The sequence below is a fragment of the Leptonotus elevatus genome, chromosome 11, assembly GCF_054856555.1.
Source record: "Leptonotus elevatus isolate MCC_2025b chromosome 11, RoL_Lele_1.0, whole genome shotgun sequence".
Lineage (NCBI taxonomy): Eukaryota > Metazoa > Chordata > Actinopteri > Syngnathiformes > Syngnathidae > Leptonotus > Leptonotus elevatus.
Genome location: NC_141249.1, coordinates 21,602,896 through 21,625,291, shown reverse-complemented (window position 1 = coordinate 21,625,291; position 22,396 = coordinate 21,602,896). Strand labels below are relative to the sequence as shown.

The following is a 22,396-nucleotide window of genomic DNA, read 5'->3' as shown; positions in this document are numbered from 1 at the left end:
GGCACCGTCGTAAAGTATTTCCCCAGCCTTAGCCTGATTCATAGGCTCGTAAAAATATTAGTTATAGCCCGCCGCGACCTGCTACGCTAACGCGGGTACAATAGCTGCGTAAGGCGGAGGTGCATCAGGGGGTCGTCTTTAGCGTGGTGGCTCCTCTAAATCTTCAAAGTTTCCATTACATGCCTGGCTGCCTCCCTGATGTTCGCGGCTGGGGAGAAGAGAGCAGTCAAAAGTGACCATTGACTCACGGTGGGAAGTAACAAAGTACAAATACTTAAGTTGCTACGGTACTTAAAGCAGATTTTTTTGGGTGGCTAACTATTTGATTATGTATTTTCTGATGACTAATTTTACTCCTTTCATTTGAAAACATATATGGACTATCTTTTTGTGTTCAAAAACTCTTTTTAGCATTTTAAGTTTACAATGTTAGCAAAGCTATTGGAACAGTTCAGCTAAAGCTAGCTAGCTCATAACATGCGACATGTTCTTAATTTAATAAAGAGGGAAACTTTCAAGTGTTTTTGTTGTTGTTGTTTATTGAGTGTGAATGACTTTAACCAGTCTTTTTTTATTTTTTATTTTACACAATTACTTGGCTAGCGCAACAAGTGATACGCCTATTAGCTTCATCGTGCACCAGCCTAAAAATTACAAGTTCCAAAATTTGTTACGATTACTGGTAGCTAATTTAGCATTTTTTTGCTACTCAGTTGACAATGTTAGCTAAGCTACTAAATGGGAACACGTTTAGATCGCTAGCTAGCGCTATAGCTAGCTCTTCTTCTTCTTCTTTTAAACTACACCATGCAACATGTACTCCGTTTTTTTTTCTGAGAGTTTTATTTCTTCTAAGTATCAGTATTATACAAGTCCATTACTGAGATTTTTATCCAAAATATTTTGGGGGAATCATTTTTACTTTTGCACTTCAATTCAAAAGGTACATTCACTTATGAGTGCCTCAACCTAAGTGTAAGTACGAGCCAAAATTTGTTGTTTCATGAAGCCAGATGATCTCTTCATCTTTTCTTTTATGATGTTTTTGTACAACACAGTGCTTGTTTTCTCTTTTAAAACAATAGAAAAAATGGTGCTGGTTTTTAACTCATTCACTCCTAGCCATTTTCACTGAAGCAACCCCCTTCGCTCCAGGCTGTTTTACTGGATTTTGACAGATTTTGCAAGGCCCACAGAATATTGTGTTCTATTGCTGTTGCAACATGGCCCCGGTAGCTCTCTTATACTCTGCTGCCACCTGCTGGTCGTTTTTTTGTAATAACTACCATTGCTTTAAACAAACTCTTCAGGTCAGAGGCCGCATCAAAGCCTGTCTGTATGCGCTATCATAAAAACAATGGCAGCATTTAAAATAGAACGTTTTTATACGTTTTTGGGAGCAAATGAGTTAAAGGGGTGAATAGAATTTCAAGTTGAATCGGAACTTCTATTTTAAGTGTCTCGGCTTCTGAGTACACCCCTTGCCTACACGTTGAGATCTCCAAGGTTTGCCGATCCCGCCCCTCAACTCGTTAACAAAAGCCCCGGCGCCGCTTCCCAGAAAAAGAGTCCCTGGCGTAGCATTTGGAGCGAGTGGCGCGCCGTGACAGGATGAAAGGGTGTGCATGTTAGTGCGCATGTGGGCGGGGGATTAATTAACAGCAGCACCAAATTAGCAGCGCCGCACCGCGCAGTGCTCGGAGTGTCGCCTACCCCTGCACCCCTGCACCCTTCACCGTTCAAACTAATCCGCATCCCTCCGGCGGGCGAGCCTTCATCTCTGCTTGATGGTAATTGTGACTGAACACACCACAGGCCACAAACAAACATCACACACCAAAGGGAGGCAGTTAGTCAGAAAAATTGCACGCCAGTCAGCTTTTGAAGTGCACGTTTGCGGCCGTCCGATGACTCCCAGGTGGGAAAACCCGCAGAAATCTCTCCAGACACACTCGACCCGCTTTTTTTTGACAGCTTGCCGAGAACGAGGCGGCAAATTGACGTCATGAAAACACAAATGACTCGCAGCTCCGAAAATTTGCTTTGGCTAACCTCGCGTGAAGAACAGAAGGCCGCGCACATGCCGAGCGTTTAGTCGCCATCTGGACCAACTTTGCAGACTCAGGGAAAGACTGCCTACCTTTTTTACGTTCTTCTGCCGCACTTGCGTAATACTGAGGAGACCGTACGGCTGGACGAGAGTTGGAATTACACGGCAGTCACAAAAGCGCACCTGAGCTGCCATAAAGACAGCAAATGAATAGACTCCCCACACACACATTCACACCTGCGGGCAATTTGGAGTCTCCATTGAGCTTTTGTGGGAGAACATGAAAACTCCACACGGGAAGGCCCGAGTCGGTCAACCTGATGTTGATTAGTCGGCATTTTTAACGGCAGTTACCTCCAGCTGAACAATTACTCGAATTAGAATTGTCATCACTATTGAATATTTTTAGAATCGATTAACCGATTAGTCACTCGATTAACCGATTAGTCACTCGATTAGCCGATTATTCACTCGATTAACCGATTAATCCGACTCATTTACATTTAGCATTACAGTGTATTACAAAAGCATTTCCCGCTGATTAATGTTTATTAACCAGTTACTGGTGTTTATTTTGTACTTTGTATTCGTATAGTGATAAAAATAAAAGGGGGGGGATTGATGTACAGTTCGGTCATTATTCCACAAAGTAAAAACAAATGTTTACAAATGTCTTATTTTGATTCTTCTTGAGTCTTATTTTATGAAGGACTAGAGAAATCAGTGAACAATTACTGTTGATACGCTGAAATCAGATGATTTGGACAATTTTAAATAAAAAAATGTCTCCAAATGATTACTCGATTATTAAAATACTTAATTTTGACAGCTCTACATTAAATTAACCTGAATGTTATGATATTTACATTTAAAATGCACGTGCTACTGTGTACCTATTGATGCATTTTCTCAACCAGTAGTGAGCCAATGACCAGCGGGCAAGCCCATTAATTATCGTTAAGGTTGTCTGGACTGGTTTAGAATTCACATTCATACTCAATTAGCCTTTTGGTAAATTTCAAATTCTTGGGTAAATGTATTTATTTTCAAAATGATTTATCATTAATTCACCCATTTGTTTCAAAGTTTCATGTTGCGTTAAAAAGTGATGACATCATTTTTGCTATTGTGATTTTTGATCGTGAATACAATATGGATAAAAAAAAGAAAATAAAAAATATTCTGGTTATCATTTTGGTCATAATCATGCAGCTCTAAAATGACCATAATCCACGAAAGTCTGTTCTGTCCCCCCCACAAGGGCAGTAAAGTGTTCAGCAATTTACATTTCAGGACGTCAATAAAACAAAACAATTCACGGATAGCTGTTGCCGTGGCGACGCGTTGTTTGCCAAGACTAATTAAATGATTATTTTGCACAGAACAAAAAGAATGACACTGAAATTCGCATTGTATTGTATAAAAAAAAAAGTGATATATTAAAAAAAGAATGAAAAGAAATAGTATAAAAATAGAGTCGAGAATGCGCTGAGCATAAAAAAAAAACTCCACCTGTGTTTTTTCACAAGTACTTAAAGAGCCGTGAAACCATATCACACATGCCTCATGTTTTTCTTTTTTTTCTCCTCCGCAAATCACAACGCTCCACAGAGAGCTCAATCAACACCATATTGAACGAACCACCAGCATAATAGAGCCCGCCCACTGCGCCGTGTGGAATGATGTGAAATGGCCTGTTGGCGTGATCATGTGACTCGTGATGACGCGCTGGCATGCAGACACCTTCCTCCTCCTCCTCCTCCTCCTCCTCCTCCATCTTTTTCAAAAATGAGGAGTTAAGGAAGGTGGAAAAAAAAAAAAAAAGAAGAACGAAAGATGGTAACAAGGGCAACCGTGACAGCAATATGCAAATGAAACGTCATCAACAATCGACCGGACAACTCGAAGTTAAAATGCGGCACGAATCCGGATATTAAATTTCCAGCCTAATTAGAGAGAATACTGTGTCCTTTGTGATCAGCCAGGCAGAAACATTTAATTACAAAACCAATTATAAGGTGGCGAATGTATCACATCTGACAACCTCCCCCCCCCACCCTCCTGTTCACCAAGCAGAGGGGGGGGGGGGGTCAATTTCAGAAGGTGAAGTGGCTTAGATCCGTGTTGTTGTGGAAGGCGCTTGAGATTTTCTGCTTAATTGCGCGCCTCGTTAATGTATGTGTGGGTGCCAAACAAAGAGACGACAGGTAACAAAAAAAAAAAAAAACACTCAAGTGTCATGAATATGTATGATGGCGCATATGCAAAACTTGTTGATCCCACCTACACCTTTGCGTGTATTCAGTCATTAAAAAAAAAAAAAAAACTTCATTGTGATCTAACAAGGCCAATCTCATGCGAGATTAATCCAATTAAAACCCAGCTATGGAAATGCATTACGTTTCTCCTTCAATTGTAATTCTTTTTTTTTTTCTTATCTCGCTCTCACTTGAGAAGCAAATTTGCATTTTTACAAGATCGCCACCCTCCCTATCACAATATTAAAAGTGTAAGAGGGGCCAAAGAAAGGATGAATATTAAAGAGTGGAAAGTGCTGCTGTTGCTGTTCAAGCATCGCTGGTCAGACTAAAAAAAAAAAAAAAAAAAAAAAAAGGGCAACAACGTCGAGGTCGGCAGGACATCAGCAACAGAAGAGAGCACTTTGCATTTCCTCTTTTTACATCCTCGAATAAGAGATGGACAAAATAACTTCACCTGTGCTGTAACCTTGAAGTTTCACCAAGTTGACATGTACAAAACAGCATAGATAGAAAATACCAAATGTCTTAAAAAAACAAAACAAAAAAAAAAAGTATTCCTTCTGACTTCTCTCACTCTCGAAATAAAACACAAAGTGCTTCAAGCTGTTTCTTTGACACTCCCCACTTGAAGTTTACTCTAAAACTGACAAGCAAGAGTATTAAAAATGGTATATTCAAACCAAAATGTTTAAGCGTATAATGATGAAAGTGCTTAGCTTAATGCTAAGGGCATGCTAACAAAAATTAGCATAGATGTTGTGTTAGTCAATAACCTTCACACAACTGCTACCTTAAAAATTTTTTTTTTTACACATTAACATGAAAGACAAAGACAGTGACATCATTTTTGTTGATCTGTTGTAATGTAAAATAAAAACTAAAAGACAAAGTATTATCAAACAATTCTTAGTATTAAGTAGGGATGTTTGATACCAATGTTCTCGGAACGATACCAGCACGAGTACTCTTGAATGGTCACCGATACCAAGTAACGATACCAACAGTAGTTTTGATACATAAAATTTACGACAACAAAAAAACACATTGACATAATAATGATAATAATAATAATAATAATAATAATAAAGACCTTTATATCTCAACATAGCATTTTTCCTTAAAAAAAAGCATCAAATTAATGGTAATTTTTTAATTCTATTTTCTAATTCTAGCTCCTGATCGTTAAACAGCCACACGAGGGTTGCTGATACTGGTATCGGCCGCTGTCGAAAGTACCGATACCTTGAAAAAAGTCTGTAATTCAGATCTTTATTGTTCTTAGGGGGAAAAAATAAGTACAGCAATTCATTACATATATATATTTTTACCTCATTAATTGGTTATCAGAATTTTATTTGACCAAATATTGGTATTGGCTTAGAAATTCCTGTCGGGTCCCAATTCAAATCCTCGCCAAAATGTAATGGGTTCCTTCTTCCTTGGTCCATCCTTCTATAAAAGGCAAAAAAAATAATTTTGCCTTGATATAAGAGTGCCTCAACTTACAAGTTTTTTAGTTTAAAGCCATCCTTGTTGAATGTTTTTTCTTTGTGACTGTATTCTGCCTGGATTGGCTGTCAAACCAGTTCAGGGTGCACCTCCCGAAGCCAGCTGGGATAGGCTCCAGCACCCCCCGCGACCTTCATGAGGAATAAGCGGTTCCGAAAAAACGGACGCTGCGACGAGAGTTCATGTTCACTCGCCGCTTCATTCATGAGTGGCGCTTCTTATCTGTCCTCCCGTCGCTGTGTGACTCACGGCAACAGCGGCCGGCGGCCTCCGTCATTAAGAGGCCAGGAGACCTTTCATTACAGAGTCAGCCTTTCAGGGACGTCTAATACACGCACACACACGCGCACGATAAAAGTGAAATGTCACTCCTCTCTGCTTCTTTCAAAAAAAAAAGAAAGCTCTCCTACTTTCCAGAGAAAAGAAAAACAGGTCAGGGCAGCACGACGGTGAACTAGCGGTTAGCACGTCTGCCTCGATGGCCCAAGGCATAAGCAAACGAAGCACCTGCTGACCAGCAGGGGGCCCCTGTGAGCAATTAACAGCCTGGAGTTGGGTTCGGTTTCATCGAAGTTTTGCTCCAATCAACCGGTAAGAGGATGGACAAATATTGATGAATTTGAAATCTGATTTGTTAACAGTCCCATTGCTAATTATTTTTAAGTTCCAGGTCCTGCATACTGATTGGATTCGATCGCTATGGAAACACACAAAAAAACGTGTATATAAAAGATACAAATAGCTTCGTGTGAGAATGTTGCGATTAAATGAATGGAATTTTGTGTGTGCGCGCGCGTGTGTGTGTTTTCACAGCTTGTACCATCCGGAGAGGAAGTGCAACATATTTTCCTAATCTTTCATCAATAGCCGAGAATCTAATTAGTTAACTGCTCTGTATCCTCAACATGTGTTCATTTAGGCTCCTTGTTGTTTTTTTGCAGTTGCTGGGAATTTGATGAAAGTTGGCGAAACAGAATAACAGAAAGGCAAAAAAAATAAAAAAATAAAAAATAAAAAAATGGGGATGCAACAATTTTCTTTCTTAGATCTTTAAAGGGCTCTTTTACAGTCATTTGTGATCTTGAAGGAGTTAATAGGGTCTTGGTCGAACCTCTGTCGCCACTGTCAGGTGGAATTTGTGTCCAAATGTCAACACTTTTCACCTGTCCCTATATCGTCTGTTATTTTTGCGCATGAATGTTGTTGAGAACAAATCAATGAAATCTTTTGGACATTTGAACCGTCCGAGAAGTACGAAGCGGGAGGCGCGCAGCATTATGTCGCCTCAAGACTCAAAGTCAAGGGTTGAGATTCATTTTTGCCTATTACAGCGGTGCAATAAATAAAATGAATCACTTTTATTTATTGCACCACTCATGACTATCAAATACTAAAATTCATTGATGATACAAGTGCATCTCAATTAATTTTAATATCGCGGGAACTTTTAATTCACTAGTTCAATTCAAAAAGTCAAACTTTCAAATCTTTAACGTAGGAAGTGTCTCACAATTTTTATTACTTGATGCCGACTCTGAACTGAAGAGAATGCATGAAGCAATGGTAGTTAATACAAAAACGGCCAGCAGGTGGCAGCAGAGTATAAGAGATCAACCAGAGCCATGTTGCAAAAAAGCTCTTTCCCCACTGTTTTAAACAGATTTGTGAATAATGATGAAACTTAGCTATATTCTAATGCTAATTGCTGCAAAACGGAAATAGATAGAAATATATTTATAAAAAAAATAATAATAATAAAATAAAAAAAATAAAAAAAAAGAGCAATGATGACATTTCCGAATGAACAATACTGAGCTCTTTAAAAAAAAAAAAGGAGAAAAAAAGAAAAAATATATATATATATATTTATATTTATAAATATAATTTTTCCTGATGAAAGAAGAGACTCTAATCTTTCTTTTAGTAGGTTCCATGTTTTTATAGCAAAATAACACAATATTCTCTGGGCCTTGCAAAATCAGTCCAAATCCAGTAAAACAGCCGGGAGCGAAGGAGGTTGCTTCAGTGAAAATGGCTGGGAGTCAATGAGAAAAGTGTGTATGAATATGGAAGTATAGATATCTTACACACAGGCAAATATTAAAATATTTAACGAATAATGTAAATAAATAAAAAATATATCTATATTTTGCACTTTATGTTTAATGAGTACATCTAATATATTGTTGCTGTGGGGCAGAATACTCGTATCGTCAAAATCCCTAATTATGTTTACTCGTTATTGTGTTTAAAAAAAACAAAAACATCCAGACTTTCAATCTTGAGGCAACATAATGTCTTGAGAATCCCGCGTAGTTCGTGAGAGGCGGAGTTTTGTGACACACAGTTTTAAGTGTCCAAGACAGTTAATAGATTTGTTCTCAAGATATTTAACACTTGAAATTGGTTAATAATGCATAGAAAACAAACACCATGGGGACAAATCAATAATATAGATTTTTTTAGAAAATATTAAATTGATCATGAGTTCAACTTTTTGACTCGAACTACCCCCCCCCAAAAAAAAAAAAAAAAAAAAAAAAAAAACTTTTCAACAATGTTCCCTTTTAATGAGATGCTTTTGTATACGTTTCATAATCATTCCACCCTGGAAAAACACAGCTCTAATAAATCATTAAAAAAAAAAGCCCAACGTGAACATGACATTCATGCCCAACGGGCCTTCATAAACTTCTCAAAGTCTCACCTCATGCTTGCCCTTCATCCTGCAGATCCTGATGTCGTTCTTGTTGGACTCCCATGTTCTTTTCTGCACGCACAAAAAAGGTCAAACGTTTTCGCGCGTCCGCAACATTGTAAGGTCGTTGGAAATTCCTGGGCGGCGCGAGCGGCGCGAGCGCATCCCGCCCCGGGAAGCGCTCACCTTGCTGTAGAACATCTCATCGGCGGTGGCGATGTCCAGTTCCACGCGGAAAAGGTCATCCCTGCGGAGAAACGGCGTGGCAGTCAGCCAACAACAAAGTCAAGCGCAAGGCAGCGACGAGCGCAGAACAACTGGCATTTTTATTGCTGGCTCGGGACGGCGTGGGCCCGCTTAAAAACATTTTTTTTTTTTTACTTTTCTTTTCTTTTTTGTATTGGATCATGTCCAAGCAGCTTATTGCTGTCAACATTTCCAGAATAAATTCAATTTAATATCTGTGCTTGCTTGGACTCATGTAATATAAATTTCAAGCCGGAGGGCTACAGTATGTCGTGCACGACAGAAACAGCTTTTCCATTTGTCCAAATATAATAATCCTCCATTTTAGGAAGGGGATAGGGAAGAAGCTCTGTTGCAAAAAAAAAAAAGTGATAAAACTTCAGAATTTAATTTAAATGAGACTTTACAGAGATTTGGTTTCTCAGCATATGCAGTCGGATTTTTTTCTTTTATTCCAATTTTTTTATGAATAATTTTGGGTTTTGCATGTACTGTATTCAATTGTTTTAGTTTAACTGTTAATATTTTTCCCAATACAAATAATTCAATGGGCAGCAATTATACACCCATTTTGGCTATTTGTTGGCCGGGCTGGTCTCAATGGATGAATTTGACTGTAAACAAACAAGTTGTATAAATAGATTGGCTAGATTGGACCATCTTGTGATCGGATCAGTGATCGATTATCTTTAACTCTGATCGGTGATCGGACCCAAAATCCTGTGATCGTGTAAAGCCTAGTTTAAATTGTAAATATACCACAAACTATGGTCCTAGAAAAGTTTTATATATCACTCATCTTAGAATACGACACATATTTGATTTTGGAGGGGAAAAATATATACACCCTAAAAACTCACCCTACTGACAAAGGCTCAACTTAGTACAATTAAAGTCCCTGTAAAGTGAAAATAAATGTCCTCTATATTGGATGCATCACATGAAAAAGTGTTATTAATAATCCTGTTAAATGATAAAAAGTATATAAAAGGCTTCAAAATTATGAAAAATCATGTCTGTCAAATGCAATGAAGCCACACCCCCCTCAACTGTCACTCAAATATCACTGCTAAAATTGACTTCATCTTCATCACTTGTCCTATTCCTACACATGACGACGTTAGAGCTGCCAAGGTTGATCTGCTTAAAGCCTGCACACCGCAACAACATGGCACTCTAAAGCCGCCACACCAGCGTGAAGCGCCGTTCGTCACGTGCTGACTGTCACAATCGGATCTTTTAAAATATTTGTTATCTTGCTTTTCCACCTCTTCTCCGCGACGTGCGTGCACTCGCGTGGACAATGAGGCACTCTACTTCTGTATTCAATTCATTTCTGCGCTAAAATGAAAATGTACGTACTTTGGCTTTCTCTGCACTCATTAAACTCATCAGGCTGCTTTAGAATTCCTTCAATATTAAAGCAAGTGAGTTTTATTTAAAAAGGGGCAAAAAATGAAATTGAATTAACGCTGCTTAAATCAAGTCGTTGCGCTGATAATTGCACACGCGCCCACACGCCGTCTGCACACGGCACGTGCGATCATTGTTATGCTGTTCCAACCCCCACAACAACCCCCCCCCCCACCTCCTTATGCTAATCTTCATTTAATTCTCAGTCACGTTGGATATTCCTGTGAAAAAATCCTCAACGCTGAAGTGTGCGTTAAGACGAATGGCCGAGCTCCGCATTGGCTCGTCTGCGCATCAGCATGTTCTTGGAGCGCCATTGATCCCATCTTTGATCCATCTTTGCCTTCCATCTGCGCCGAATGGTCTCACTTGACAGAGGGAGCGCTTGCTTTGCATTTTGTTGCATCATGATCTCGCCATCCTACTTCCTGTTGGAGTGGCTTTAAAACAGCGGTTCTTAACCTTGTTGGAGGTGCCGAACCCCAACAGTTTCTTATGCGCGTTCACAGAAGCAAACTTTTTTTCTCACAAATTTGCCACTTTTTGATTTAAAAAAATGTGCAAGTTTATTTCTTGTGAATTTGGGATTTTTTTCTTGCAAATTTACCACTTTGTAATGTTGAAAATATTCGCATTTTCTTGTAAATTTGTGAGGTTTTTTCTTGCAAATTTGCCACTTTATAATGTCACTAATCTGCAAGTTTATTTGTAAATGTGGGAGTTTTTTTCCCGCAAATTTGCCACTTTATAATGTTGACAATAGTCACGTTTTCTTTTAAATTTGGGAGTTTTTTTCTCGCCAGCTTGCCACTTCATAATGTCTCATATCTGTTTCTCATAAATAAGTTTATTGCAAGTTTATTTCTTGTGAATTTGGGATTTTTTTCGTGCAAATTTACCACTTTGTAATGTTGAAAATATTCGCATTTTCTTGTAAATTTGTGAGTTTTTTTCTCGCAAATTTGCCACTTTATAATGTCACTAATCTACAACTTTATTTGTAAATTTGGGAGTTTTTTTCTCGCAAATTTGCCACTTTGTAATGTTGAAAATAATCACATTTTCTTGTAAATTTGTGAGTTTATTTCTCTCAAAATTGCCACTTCATAATGTCGCAAATATTTTTGTTTTTTTCCCGTATATTTCTGAGTTTATTCTCGGAATTTTACTCCGACCGCCAAAAGAAAAACAAAGAAAATTTATACGTGGCCCCAATACCCCGTCGTACTAAAGGCGAAATCCATGGGCACCAGATACAATGAAAACAGCAGAGGCCCCACAATTGAACCCTGTGGAACGCCATACATGCAAATTCTTACTGCACATATTCGTCTGACCACTTTCTTTTTTTAGGGCAACATAGTTAATATGAAGGGATTACAATGATAAAGAGAAGGAGAATTTCTAGAAAATTAATGGTAAATGTTAGCCTTATTCCAAGGTGACATCAAGTAAGTCCTTCATGGCAGTAGCTTTGAAGGCCCTCAATGTAGCGAATACATCTCAAATAAAATACGTGCCTTGGCTCGCTAAAAGTTGGAAAATCCTGAACTTGCCAGATGGATGATGCTTAATTGCGACACGTTTTTTGTCTATGCCGTCCAAAGTTGGCGCAGGCCGGCATTAAAGTTTGATGACCGTTTGAAGGACTCACCTTGAGGACGAATCCGCCAGCACAAATCCTCGCGCCTTCACATAACTGTGTTGCTAGCGCCGCTGAACGATTTGTATCATCTCCTACTAATAAATAGCAGCTAGCAACAGAACCTCGCAGTCAAAGTGTCTGGCGTGGAAAAAGTGTTGAAACGAGATTTCCGAGAGAAGATTAACGATAAATGGCGCCCGCAGCTTTGTCTTCTTCTTTAGATGACGCCAGCCTGTTTGAATGATACAAAGACGGCGCGGCCCCGCATGTGGTACGAGGTTAAGATTGAGGATGTGTGAAATGTGTCCGCATTTTATTGCTATTTATGTTCCAGGAGGTGCGCATGGCCTTGAATGGCTCGTAACTCCTCACGTAGGCGCCTCAACCTAAACAGCGTTAGTTCTTAAAAGCTACAAATCAACTGTCTTGTTTCGTCGCCTTTGGTCTTGTGCCTAAAATTTCCTATACGGGGAGTCGGATTTGCACGCGCCTGAGCTATTATTTCAACAAATGCCCCGGCACCTTTTTTTTTTACCCAAGAGAAACATCCATTTTCACCCGTTCGTTACCAGCTGGTGAACTTTCACCTTCTGGCTTTTTCCAAATATCACGGGCTCGGGGTCAAGAGCTCTTCAGCCAACGCAGTTAAAGCTACTTCGTCGTCTTCTTTTCGCTTGGCCGGTGTTGCGATTTGGAACATTGCCGTGTCTCTGCCAGCCAAACTGGCACACCATCTTGCGCGAATATATTTTGAAGGACCTTTAGGAAAGTTAACAAAAGCAGAGTTTGTGGGTTATTCAGCGTTCACGGTACGACGTCGGAACACCCTTGAGGTTTTTACTTTTAGAATTTCGTAACGAGTTGTTTTGATAGTTTAAAAAAATAATAATACTGGTAAGATAGGAGAGGATCTCTGACTAAGTATGGCAGCTGCTGTCACACTTTGATAAAGAGGCGCCCGCTGATCACAATAATAACATTGTTTTTGGTTACATGGAATATAAGTGGATGATGGAGTAGGAATTTCAAAGGGAAAAGATTAGGAAACAAATTGTCAGGTTTGTGGGAAGGCACTTTGTCACAGGTATGTAAAAAAATTTTTGCTTGGATTGTCTAGCCGGCTAGCTAATGTCAGCTTTATAACGCACTATTAATTTCGATGCCGTTAAAAGTAAAAAAAAAAAGATTATTATTATTTATTTTTTTTAAAGAGCTCAGTATTGTTCATTCGGTAATTTTACCGATTAAAAAAAAAAAGTAAAAACAATTATGAAGTCCCTGAATTTCCACATCTGTTTTTGAATCAACTGGTCTGAACTGAAGGGAAGGATCATGCCACCAAATATATCCGTAAAGGTTTAGATTTTCCTTTCAATCTACTTTTGAAAGACTAAATTAACAAGTAGATGTTATAGATGCGCAGAATTTTTTTATGATTTGGTTACTGGTTTAATCTGCAACATGTCAGAAAATAGGCAAAAATGTTGATCACGGTTCTTCAAAAGGGAAAGCAGATGTTTGCCAGTGTCAAATTTGATTCAACAAAACGATAATCATTCTGCTTTTATCGAAAGAAATCAGAGAATATTCCTGGTCGAGAGGCTGAAATTCTTTTTATTTTTTATTTATTTTTTTTCTCTTTAAGAGCTCAGTATTGTTCATTCGGAAATGTCATCATCATTGCTCTTTTCTTTTTTATTTTTTTATTATTATTTTTTTTTTTTTGGCAAAACATTTAAGAGGCTGAAATTCTGAAGATTTGGACAACTGAATGTCCCTAAACGATTACTCGTTAATCAAATACAAATTGTTGACATTAATCACTGCACCTCTAATATATATATATATATATAAACATCAGAATTGTTTCAGAGTGGATGTCCACCCGTGTCCACTTTCTGCTGCAGCACAAAAAGCAAAACTGCGCTGACCTGTCTGTCTGTCTGTCTGTCTGCCGCGAGGCATTCGACCTGCCCACAATTTCTGGTCACCTCTCGCGTGTGCGTGGGCTGATGAAGGCAACGAATCAGCTCCTTTACACGCATTAATGCGCAAGCTGCAAAGCTTGATAAAAAAAAAGATGAAGTCGCTTGTTATTTGTGGAAAAAGCCTCAAACTGCGTTACACCGTATTTCTTGCGTGATGAAGTTTGCAACTCAATTCAGTTTGTTTTTCTTCTTTCCCCTCATAAGTGTATACTTATAACAGCAGTTAGTAAAAAAAAAAAAAAATACTTTATACATGTTGAAAATAAACACCCCAAAAAAGAAATATTCATGTGTCTGAGCCCTTGGGATCGACGTGCAGGCTGAAAAGTGACTCTGCAGCAGTGACGCGGGGCTTAACCCAGCGAGGTGCTGACTCCAAGCTGCTTTAATACTTTGATTTGGAGAAGACGGGAAGCGTCTCAGGAGAGGTGCGTGCACTCAGCAGGTGCTCGGGGGGCCGAGGGGATTTACGGCCGTTTGCACTCTGAGAAGCAGCTATGCTAATGGTGACAGGATTTAGGAGCGCGCGGGGCGCCTTATCGAGGCGCACACTCTGGCTGCAGTCGTAGCTGCCATCGCGCAAGCTAGTTATTTTCAAACTCTTGTCACCCCCGCGACGCCGGCTTCCGCATTTACACGCGGATCTGTTTCTTTTTGCAAACCTATCGCCCGCTTGTCAGGTAGCCGCAAACACTGCTAGCATCATTAAACTTATATTGGCTTCCTTGCGGCAGCATAAATCCCCGTTCTCTCGCGCTCATATAACGTTCCGGTGGTTAGCATTTTTACGAGCATCAGCTCGGCTGAGACATCCCATATCGGATAACCTCTCGCGTTTCAAGAACATTTCTGGACATTTAAGCAATCACACACCAGAGAGGGAGTGAAGTTGGACTGTATATGATCGCAGGTGTGATTCGGTTGATTCAGTGTCAAATGTGATCATGCTTTTTTTATATAACAGTTTTACAAGCACCATTTATTTGCTAACGTCAATAAATGACATCAAATTATGATTTGTTTGTTTATTTGACGAGGTATACAAGCTTAGCCAACATAAATAACGGCAAACTGTGGCGCTAGCCATCGAGTTAGCCGTTAGCAAGACATGCTTAACGGCAGCATCAGCTCCAATACTCGCCCCAAATTATTATTATTATTATTTAATTTTTTTTAAATCACAAAAAATGAAGCTTGTTAAATTGGACAATGAGTAGACGTCACGTGACGTTGCATCACACGTGTCACTTCGTAGGCAAAAGTTACACAAAGTAGTCCGTAAATGCAAAATGAAGCTAATTGACATGGCGACTGTGCACTTGTTAGCCATGTTAGCATACAGGCTGAATGTCAACTCTTGTTTGTACACTTAAGCCATTTTCACACTGCATTTAGCAGGCAAAGCCATTCATTGCGTATGTGTGGCGAGGGGCAGGCGCGGCGGAATGGCGTGTCGCCGGGCGGCACGCAGCAAATCCAAGTTTGTCAAATGAGCAAATTGTAAGAGCTTTCTTTTGTAACAATGAAAAAAAAAAATCTTGTTAAGGCGTTTGCGTAAGCACTTCCAAATATGGGCACGTTGGCAACCCGGGCGCCGTCGTCATGTTCGTGTTGCCATGCGACTCTTTCGCACTGTCAGTGCAGTGTGAAAAGGGGCTTTAAAGTGTCATTCGAGCACATGAGCACACCCGGGAGATTTGCAGCAACACCTTCGGGTTTTTCTCTTTGACTTCACTCTAACGATGAGCATTCATGCTAAGTTGAAATCAAATGGTTTGTGCTGTAAAAATTTTAACACACCACATTAATGTTAGATAATCACTGATTGTTGATGTAGACTAAACTGAAAAGGTGAATTTATGAACAGCAAAAAAAAAGGTGTAAAGGCACCAACATAAAATGGAATTTTTAACATCCGACACATTTTTTAGGGTAGCCTAAAAAATAACCGGGCTCTCCCTTAGAGATAGGGTGAGAAGCTCGGTCATTCGGGAGGGACTCAGCGTCGAGCCGCTACTCCTCCACGTTGAGAGGAACCAGTTGAGGTGGCTGGGGCATCTGGTTCGGATGCCTCCTGGGCGCCTCCCTGGGGAGGTGTTCCGGGCATGTCCTACCGGCAGGAGGACCCGGGGACGACCCAGGACACGCTGGAGAGACTACGTCTCACGGCTGGCCTGGGAACGCCTTGGGATCCCATCGGAGGAGCTGGCTGAAGTGGCTAGGGAGAGGGAAGTCTGGGCTTCCCTGCTAAAGCTGCTGCCCCCGCGACCCGACCCCGGATAAGCGGAATTGAAGACGGAACGGAACATTTTTTTCAACAGTAGAAGCAGTATTCGATACGTCACACCAGAAATGCAGACCGAGAGGCGAGCGAGCACTTCCTTGATTTTGTTTGGACGTCAGTTGAGGTCCTGGCTACTATTTTGACTATTCAGGGCATATTTTCTGCAACAAGTCATCTCAAATTCGAAACTTTCGAACCGTTCCTATGGTCATTCTGTATTTTTAACGATGACCCGCCGACCACAGGAGCCGTACTTTTTATGATCAGCCGACGTGCACGCAAGTGATTACGCGTCCTCTCGGCGCAGACAAAGCGGCTGGAACAAGCAGACGCGGTTTGATATATTTACTACTTTGCCTCCCAGTCGTGAGGTCGGTCGGCGCATCTGGGGGCCAGCGATTGGGTCATTTCCTGGTTCCCCACCTTATTGGAAAGTGCAACGACAGACAATAACCAGCACCACATGCGGGGGATGGCCGTTGCTTGATTTTTTTTTTTTTTTAGCACGTTCCGAGCTAAAATTTGAATTTGGAAAAACATGTGCAGTAAATCTCGGGGGCTTGAGGTCGGCTGCTGAGCGCCTCCAGGGAGCGACCAAAGCGGTTGAAGAGTCGAAAGCTAATGCAGCTGAGCAGGCTTTTTTTTTAGGGCGTCCGGGATCAGCAAATTCATCAGACTGACGGACAAAACGGGACCGCCGAGCTCTTGTCTTGTACGAGTCGCACATTAAGAGTTATCGTCGAGCAGACATTTGACATTATTAGTTGGGATGACTTCACACAAAAAATATTTCCAGTGACTCTGATGTCATGTCGGGATTTTATGTTGCATAATAAATTCATCACTTTCTTTTTTACTATAACGATCTTGTAATGACCTTTTCACCGCATGGTGACATCACACGTACTCCCGTTCTATGTCGCCACGAGTAAACAAACTATGACCAGGGCAGAGTTGAAAAGTTGAGGTCAATCCCTTGAAAAATACGTTCAGTGCGTAATTTAAATTTTAAGGTAAGTTGATTCAAAAACAGACGATAAAACTTCACATTTAGTTAACGTGGTCATTGAGAGTATTGGCGAGTTAACTGACGTTTCTGTTCCTCAGATTAAAGGCACGGTATGTGTTCTTTTGGAAAAATGTATTTTTAATTTTTAATATTTAATCACTATTAAATTTTTAGTAGGGATGTTTGAAACCACTTTTTTTTCCCAGACCAATACAGCATTTGCAGTATTGCATAAAATTAATGGAAATGTCTTGTTTTGCATTTATTCATAAAAAATATTTATTTTGTATAGAACACACAATAAAATCAATTTAAATCAATCAATCAAAATAAATGATGCAATCCAGTGGCCACGTTCGCGAGTACCCGATACCTTGAAATAAGTCGCCAGTAGTCGCCCAACCCGAGTATTTACTTTGCGACAGTCCTGTCGACGTACCACCGGTGTGAATCTTTCAAGACTAGCGGTGATTGGAGTAGCATAAGCTAGCGAACCACCAGCTTATTTTCGTACCTTTGGGCAGACGCCGATACACTTTGAAACCGTTTATTGACCAGGAGAACAGTTCAACATATAGGCCTTAAAACTTCATTTTTATACTCTTGCATTTAGTTCAACTACGTTGGCCTGTTTTACTGCCACTTCTCCTTTCTTACTCCAACCTCTCCCTGCTTGAAGGCGGGGCTAGTTGGCGATGACTGAATCTGAGGGCTTTTTGCCATATGGATTCTGAGGTGGACCAGTATTTCATCTCATCAAAAATGACTTTAGTTAACTTTGCATAGCACCACAATATGCGTTAAATGTTCTCCAACTGTGGTCCCTCCTCAAGGTTTCTTCTTGACACAACGGGAAATCAACACAACTCGAAATAATCCATAAAGTCAGGAAAATTGCAGTCATGGCAAGCTTCAAAGGTGCCGTACGTACCTTGCTCCAATGTAGAGTGTTCGGTTGACTTGGATGACCCTCTGGATGTGTAGAGGCTCTTGCCGCTGCCACGTGTGGTGCGGTCGGCCCAGAAACACCGGATAGCGTCTCGACACTATTAACGAGGCGGAAGACACACACGCATAATTACTGATCCCAATCTGGCATTCATTTTTGGAACATTTATGTTGAGCCACATCCGATTTGGAGACACGGGAGTCATTTGTAATGCGATCCGGGAGATAGAACGGCGCTCGCTACGACACGCAACCTTCCCCCACGGCCGACAATCCCAATTGAGATTGTCACCAAATTGTAAATCTTTGCAGATACTCATCAAAAAGCAAATGCACAAAGTGCATCCCCGTGATGAATATATTTCATGGGAAGTGTATAATTGAAAAAAGAATGCAAAAAATGTTAGGAAAAAAAATCATGCGTGCTATAAAAAAAACAACAACAATATAGCATCATGCAGCTGAAGCGGTTCAAACTAAAAAAATAAATAAATAAAAAGTGGCAAAACATTAAAAAAATTATTTTAGGAAAAAATGTTTTGTATTTGTTTTTTGTCAAACTTGACTATGACAAGTTTTGCTCCTACAAATCAAATAAGAAATGCACTTTGTTTGATTAAATGCAAAGCTTCGAAGAGAATAGATCAGATTAGTTCATAACATTTCATGGAACAAATTTGAATGTCGATTTTGCTTCTGCTAAATTTGACTGCAGGCTTACATTGGTGTCGTGTTTTTGTTCACGGTTGCATAAACGTACCCACGGACGTACGACCTCATGTCCGAGCCGATGAGTGTGTTATTGCCCAATATCCTCCCGTCGACGCTCTCCTTCCGCGCCATTACTTCTTTATACGCCACTTTGATCAGATTTCCTCTTCGGGTCTATATTTAGCCATTCGTGCTCATCTGTTACCCTAATTATTTTTATTCACATGGATCCATCATATTCTCCACTGCCAGTCATGGTCTTCTTCCTGTCTAATTTGAATTTTAAGCTATACCTGCTTTACACATTGCACATGTCCAAATGTGTTAGTCAAGAGGGAAATGTGGAAAATGATGATTTTTATGAGATGAACACAATTGTCACAGTCTGGCACGTTTTTTTAAAGTACGTGTCACACCAAGCAGTGGCGCTGATGTCATGCACAGTAATTTCTGGACTATAAGGCGCACCTGACTATAAGCCGCGCTAGCTAAATTTGGGGAATGCTTGAGTTTGTTACACATATAAGCCGCACCCGCCTGTAAGCTGCAGGTGTTTTAATGTTACCGTTTTCCATAATGAGGGCGCAAATTGTCTCACTTTCGTTCCTTTATAGTGCGCCCCCTTGTGATCTGATGGATAAGCCGCACCTTTGTATTAGCCGCAGGGTCGAATGCAAGTGAAAAAGGTAGCGGCTTATAGTCCAGAAATTACTGTAATTATAATTGATAGCAGATAATTATTCTCTCTCCTAACAAGCGATGGCAATTTCCTGTTATTTTCCGGGAAATCACAATTCTATGGCATGATGTGTCTTCATTCTCAAGTCTTTTGATCATGTATGCAGGATCTACAATACATACATGCAATTATTATTATTATTTCTATGAATGCATATTTGGGTCTCTCCAATGCCCATTTACACAAGTGCAAAACCAAGCAAATGTCTTTTTTCATAAGTCCTCTAGTTTAATGCTAACACTAAACGAAATGAAGCATCGATACAGGGTAACTATAAAGATTTATGCAACTAATATTTGAACACATACATACAGAGCAAACAAGTCCTCTCAACTCGGGGGGAAGGGGGGTATTGAAAAATATCCCCCCTTGTGATTGGCTACCTGGGGTGGCTGGAGAGTGGCCTGGCCACCATGTAGCTCCGCCCCTGCTACTTGCTATTTATTAGCATCCTGGACTGGTGAAGTGTGGGAAAGTCTGCTGCTAGTAAGGGCTTGACCGTCTCTGTGGCCTCCCATTTGCTATTGATCATTTAAGAAGACTCGGAAGCCATCAGTCAATACTATTGAACCGCAATCGATCCCGGGTCCGGTGCTCGCCGGAAACTGCTGAGCTGCAATGGAGACTCCGAGTCTGAGTGTGGAAGGGGCAGCATCTCCAGAGACGCTCAGAATGTGTGTGGGAAAGTCGTAAATGCGCGCAGCCACCTTTCCACATCCGACCCCGATCAGGCCCTGTCGTGTCTGACCTTCACAACCCACGCATAGCGAACCCGGCACCACCTGTACGCCCTTACCCCATATTCAACACCTTAAGTGTGAGGCTGAGACCTCAGCAAGGGAACTGAGAAGTTGTTTTTTTTATGTACTCATCTGTATTTATTCGAAAAATTGGAGTGCAATGTATTATTTCAGATTAACTCGTTCACTGCCATTGACGGCTATAGACGTCAACGATCCATTTTAATTGGGCCAACAGTGAATACGTCAAATTAATTTTTAACAAGTAATCGAAATCACGAGCCCCATTGACTAATAATTGACCAGGCCTGACCACCAGGCTCACCAAGTTTTCTGAGGGAAAACCCTGTAGTACCTTTTACTTTTTCACTCTTTTTTTTATTTTTTTATTTTTGTACTTCTACTCAAGAGCATGTACAGAGCATGAATAATTTTGCCAGCGCTGGAAGGGAGATGCAAGAACGTCCATACCTTCGGTAGGGATGAAGTTTAAAGGGCCGGGTTCCTCGGGGAACGCAGAGCAGGCTGTTCGGAGCAGCCAGCAGAGCAGGAAGAGGGAGGGAGGGGCCGCTGTCGCCATGGCAACAGAGTTGCGGAGCCTGTGCACAAAAGAGAAATAATAGAGAGAGAGAGAGAGGGAGGAATGAGTGTTTGCCAAATGAAGCGGAGGAATGTGAAGAGCAAACACACAAACATGAACTCAATCAAGATGGAGGATTTTGTCAAATACGACATATTTCATTGAAAATTCCGTTTTATGGGCAGTGCAGTGACGGTTTAAAAGTGAAGCTGTTTTTATGTCAATCCAAGGCCACCAGCAAAAATGTTCAAACATGTTTTCAAATAGCACTATACAGTATTTTATTTCATTAAAAAAAAATAAAGATTATTGTGCTGCCATCAAGGGGCAGTATAATACATACGGTAACATATAATCTGCAGTTATATTAGCTTCTTTTGGCAGAGGATAAAGAATATATGCTTGTGAGTATTCTTCTGTTGGTCTAAATGTGTTGCTGCAAGGTTTACGTACGTTTAAATATCCACTGCTTGCACATGGCAAAATGTATGCTAGTTTCGTAAGCCCCTCTATTGCAATTTGTATTGTGCATTAGCCTCAAGCTAGCAGACTTGCGTTACGTGGCACAACATGTAATTCTTTGTGCTTTCTAATTAAGATTACAGTAAACGAACTGGGAGTAGTAATAAACAGCTCGATTACTTTTTTGGGGGGGGAAGAATTGATTACAATCTGCCCATCAATTCTCCATCTAGTGCTCGTAACGTAAATTTTTTTCCCATCAAATCAGACATCAGCTGGCGACTGCTCGTATCTTAAAAAAAAATCATTAATTGTATCATTCGTAAGTGGAAGTACCACTGTACTGTAAAAATGACAAATAAAACAAAAGCTAATTAAACTAGCATAATGCTAACAAATTAGCATACTGTCGATTTGTTACAGTAACTACCAACCTTTAAACAAGAGCTATGTACTTTACTAAACGGACAGTACACACACATACATACATACACAGACAAAAAATACATAAAAAAAAAAAAACTGTGCTGTATTGGGATGCCAACAAAGACGCGCCATAAACTGAGCGTGCAACATCTTAAGCCTCGGATATTGTACAGGATATGAAAGAGTCTAAGTGTTGAGTACAAGCAAGCCACAAAGTTTACTTCAGTCACCAGACATAAATTTATTTCCCCCCCCCCCCCCCCCTATCAGCCGTTAAGATCCGCATCAACGGAATCTTTATTACTTAAGCCGCAAACCTCCAAAGGCTTTACGACCGTCCGCTGCGTGCAAAGCGCTGGAATCCACAGTGTGTTTATTGCCTCATTTGTAATCATCACTTTCCTTGTAGTGCGTGTTTGCACGTTACGCTAATAGCTCTTCTCTGGAAATTTCACAAACATCCTTTCCAAAAAAAAAGAATCCAAAGCAACATCTTGTTCCAATGAGCGCCGGGGATGAGTCACCGCGTCAACGAGGCTTTCAAGCCGACCCGCCGGCTTCAAACAATGGAGCTCGCCTTTCCCTCCACGCACCATTGAAGACCCTCGTGTTAGGAGGGACATACTTAAGCAAAAAAGTAAATAAATACAATTCGGCACGTTTGAGTGGGACCGCAGATCGCCCGCT

At 40.5% G+C, this 22,396-nt stretch overlaps 1 protein-coding gene across 2 annotated transcripts in view; it reads right to left on the bottom strand.

Moving 5' to 3' along the window:
• The window catches only part of sema6bb (sema domain, transmembrane domain (TM), and cytoplasmic domain, (semaphorin) 6Bb), a 157,845-nt gene that overhangs the window by 57,397 nt on the left and 78,052 nt on the right, over positions 1-22,396 (bottom strand). For both annotated transcript variants that reach the window (XM_086088785.1, XM_086088786.1), the window contains exons 3-6: positions 20,713-20,840; positions 18,035-18,149; positions 8,705-8,765; positions 8,528-8,590 (exon numbers count right to left, since the gene is read on the bottom strand). In XM_086088785.1, the coding sequence (XP_085944911.1) occupies positions 8,528-8,590; positions 8,705-8,765; positions 18,035-18,149; positions 20,713-20,821 (348 nt within the window). In that variant the 5' untranslated portion in view covers positions 20,822-20,840. The remainder of the gene's footprint in view (positions 1-8,527; positions 8,591-8,704; positions 8,766-18,034; positions 18,150-20,712; positions 20,841-22,396) is intronic.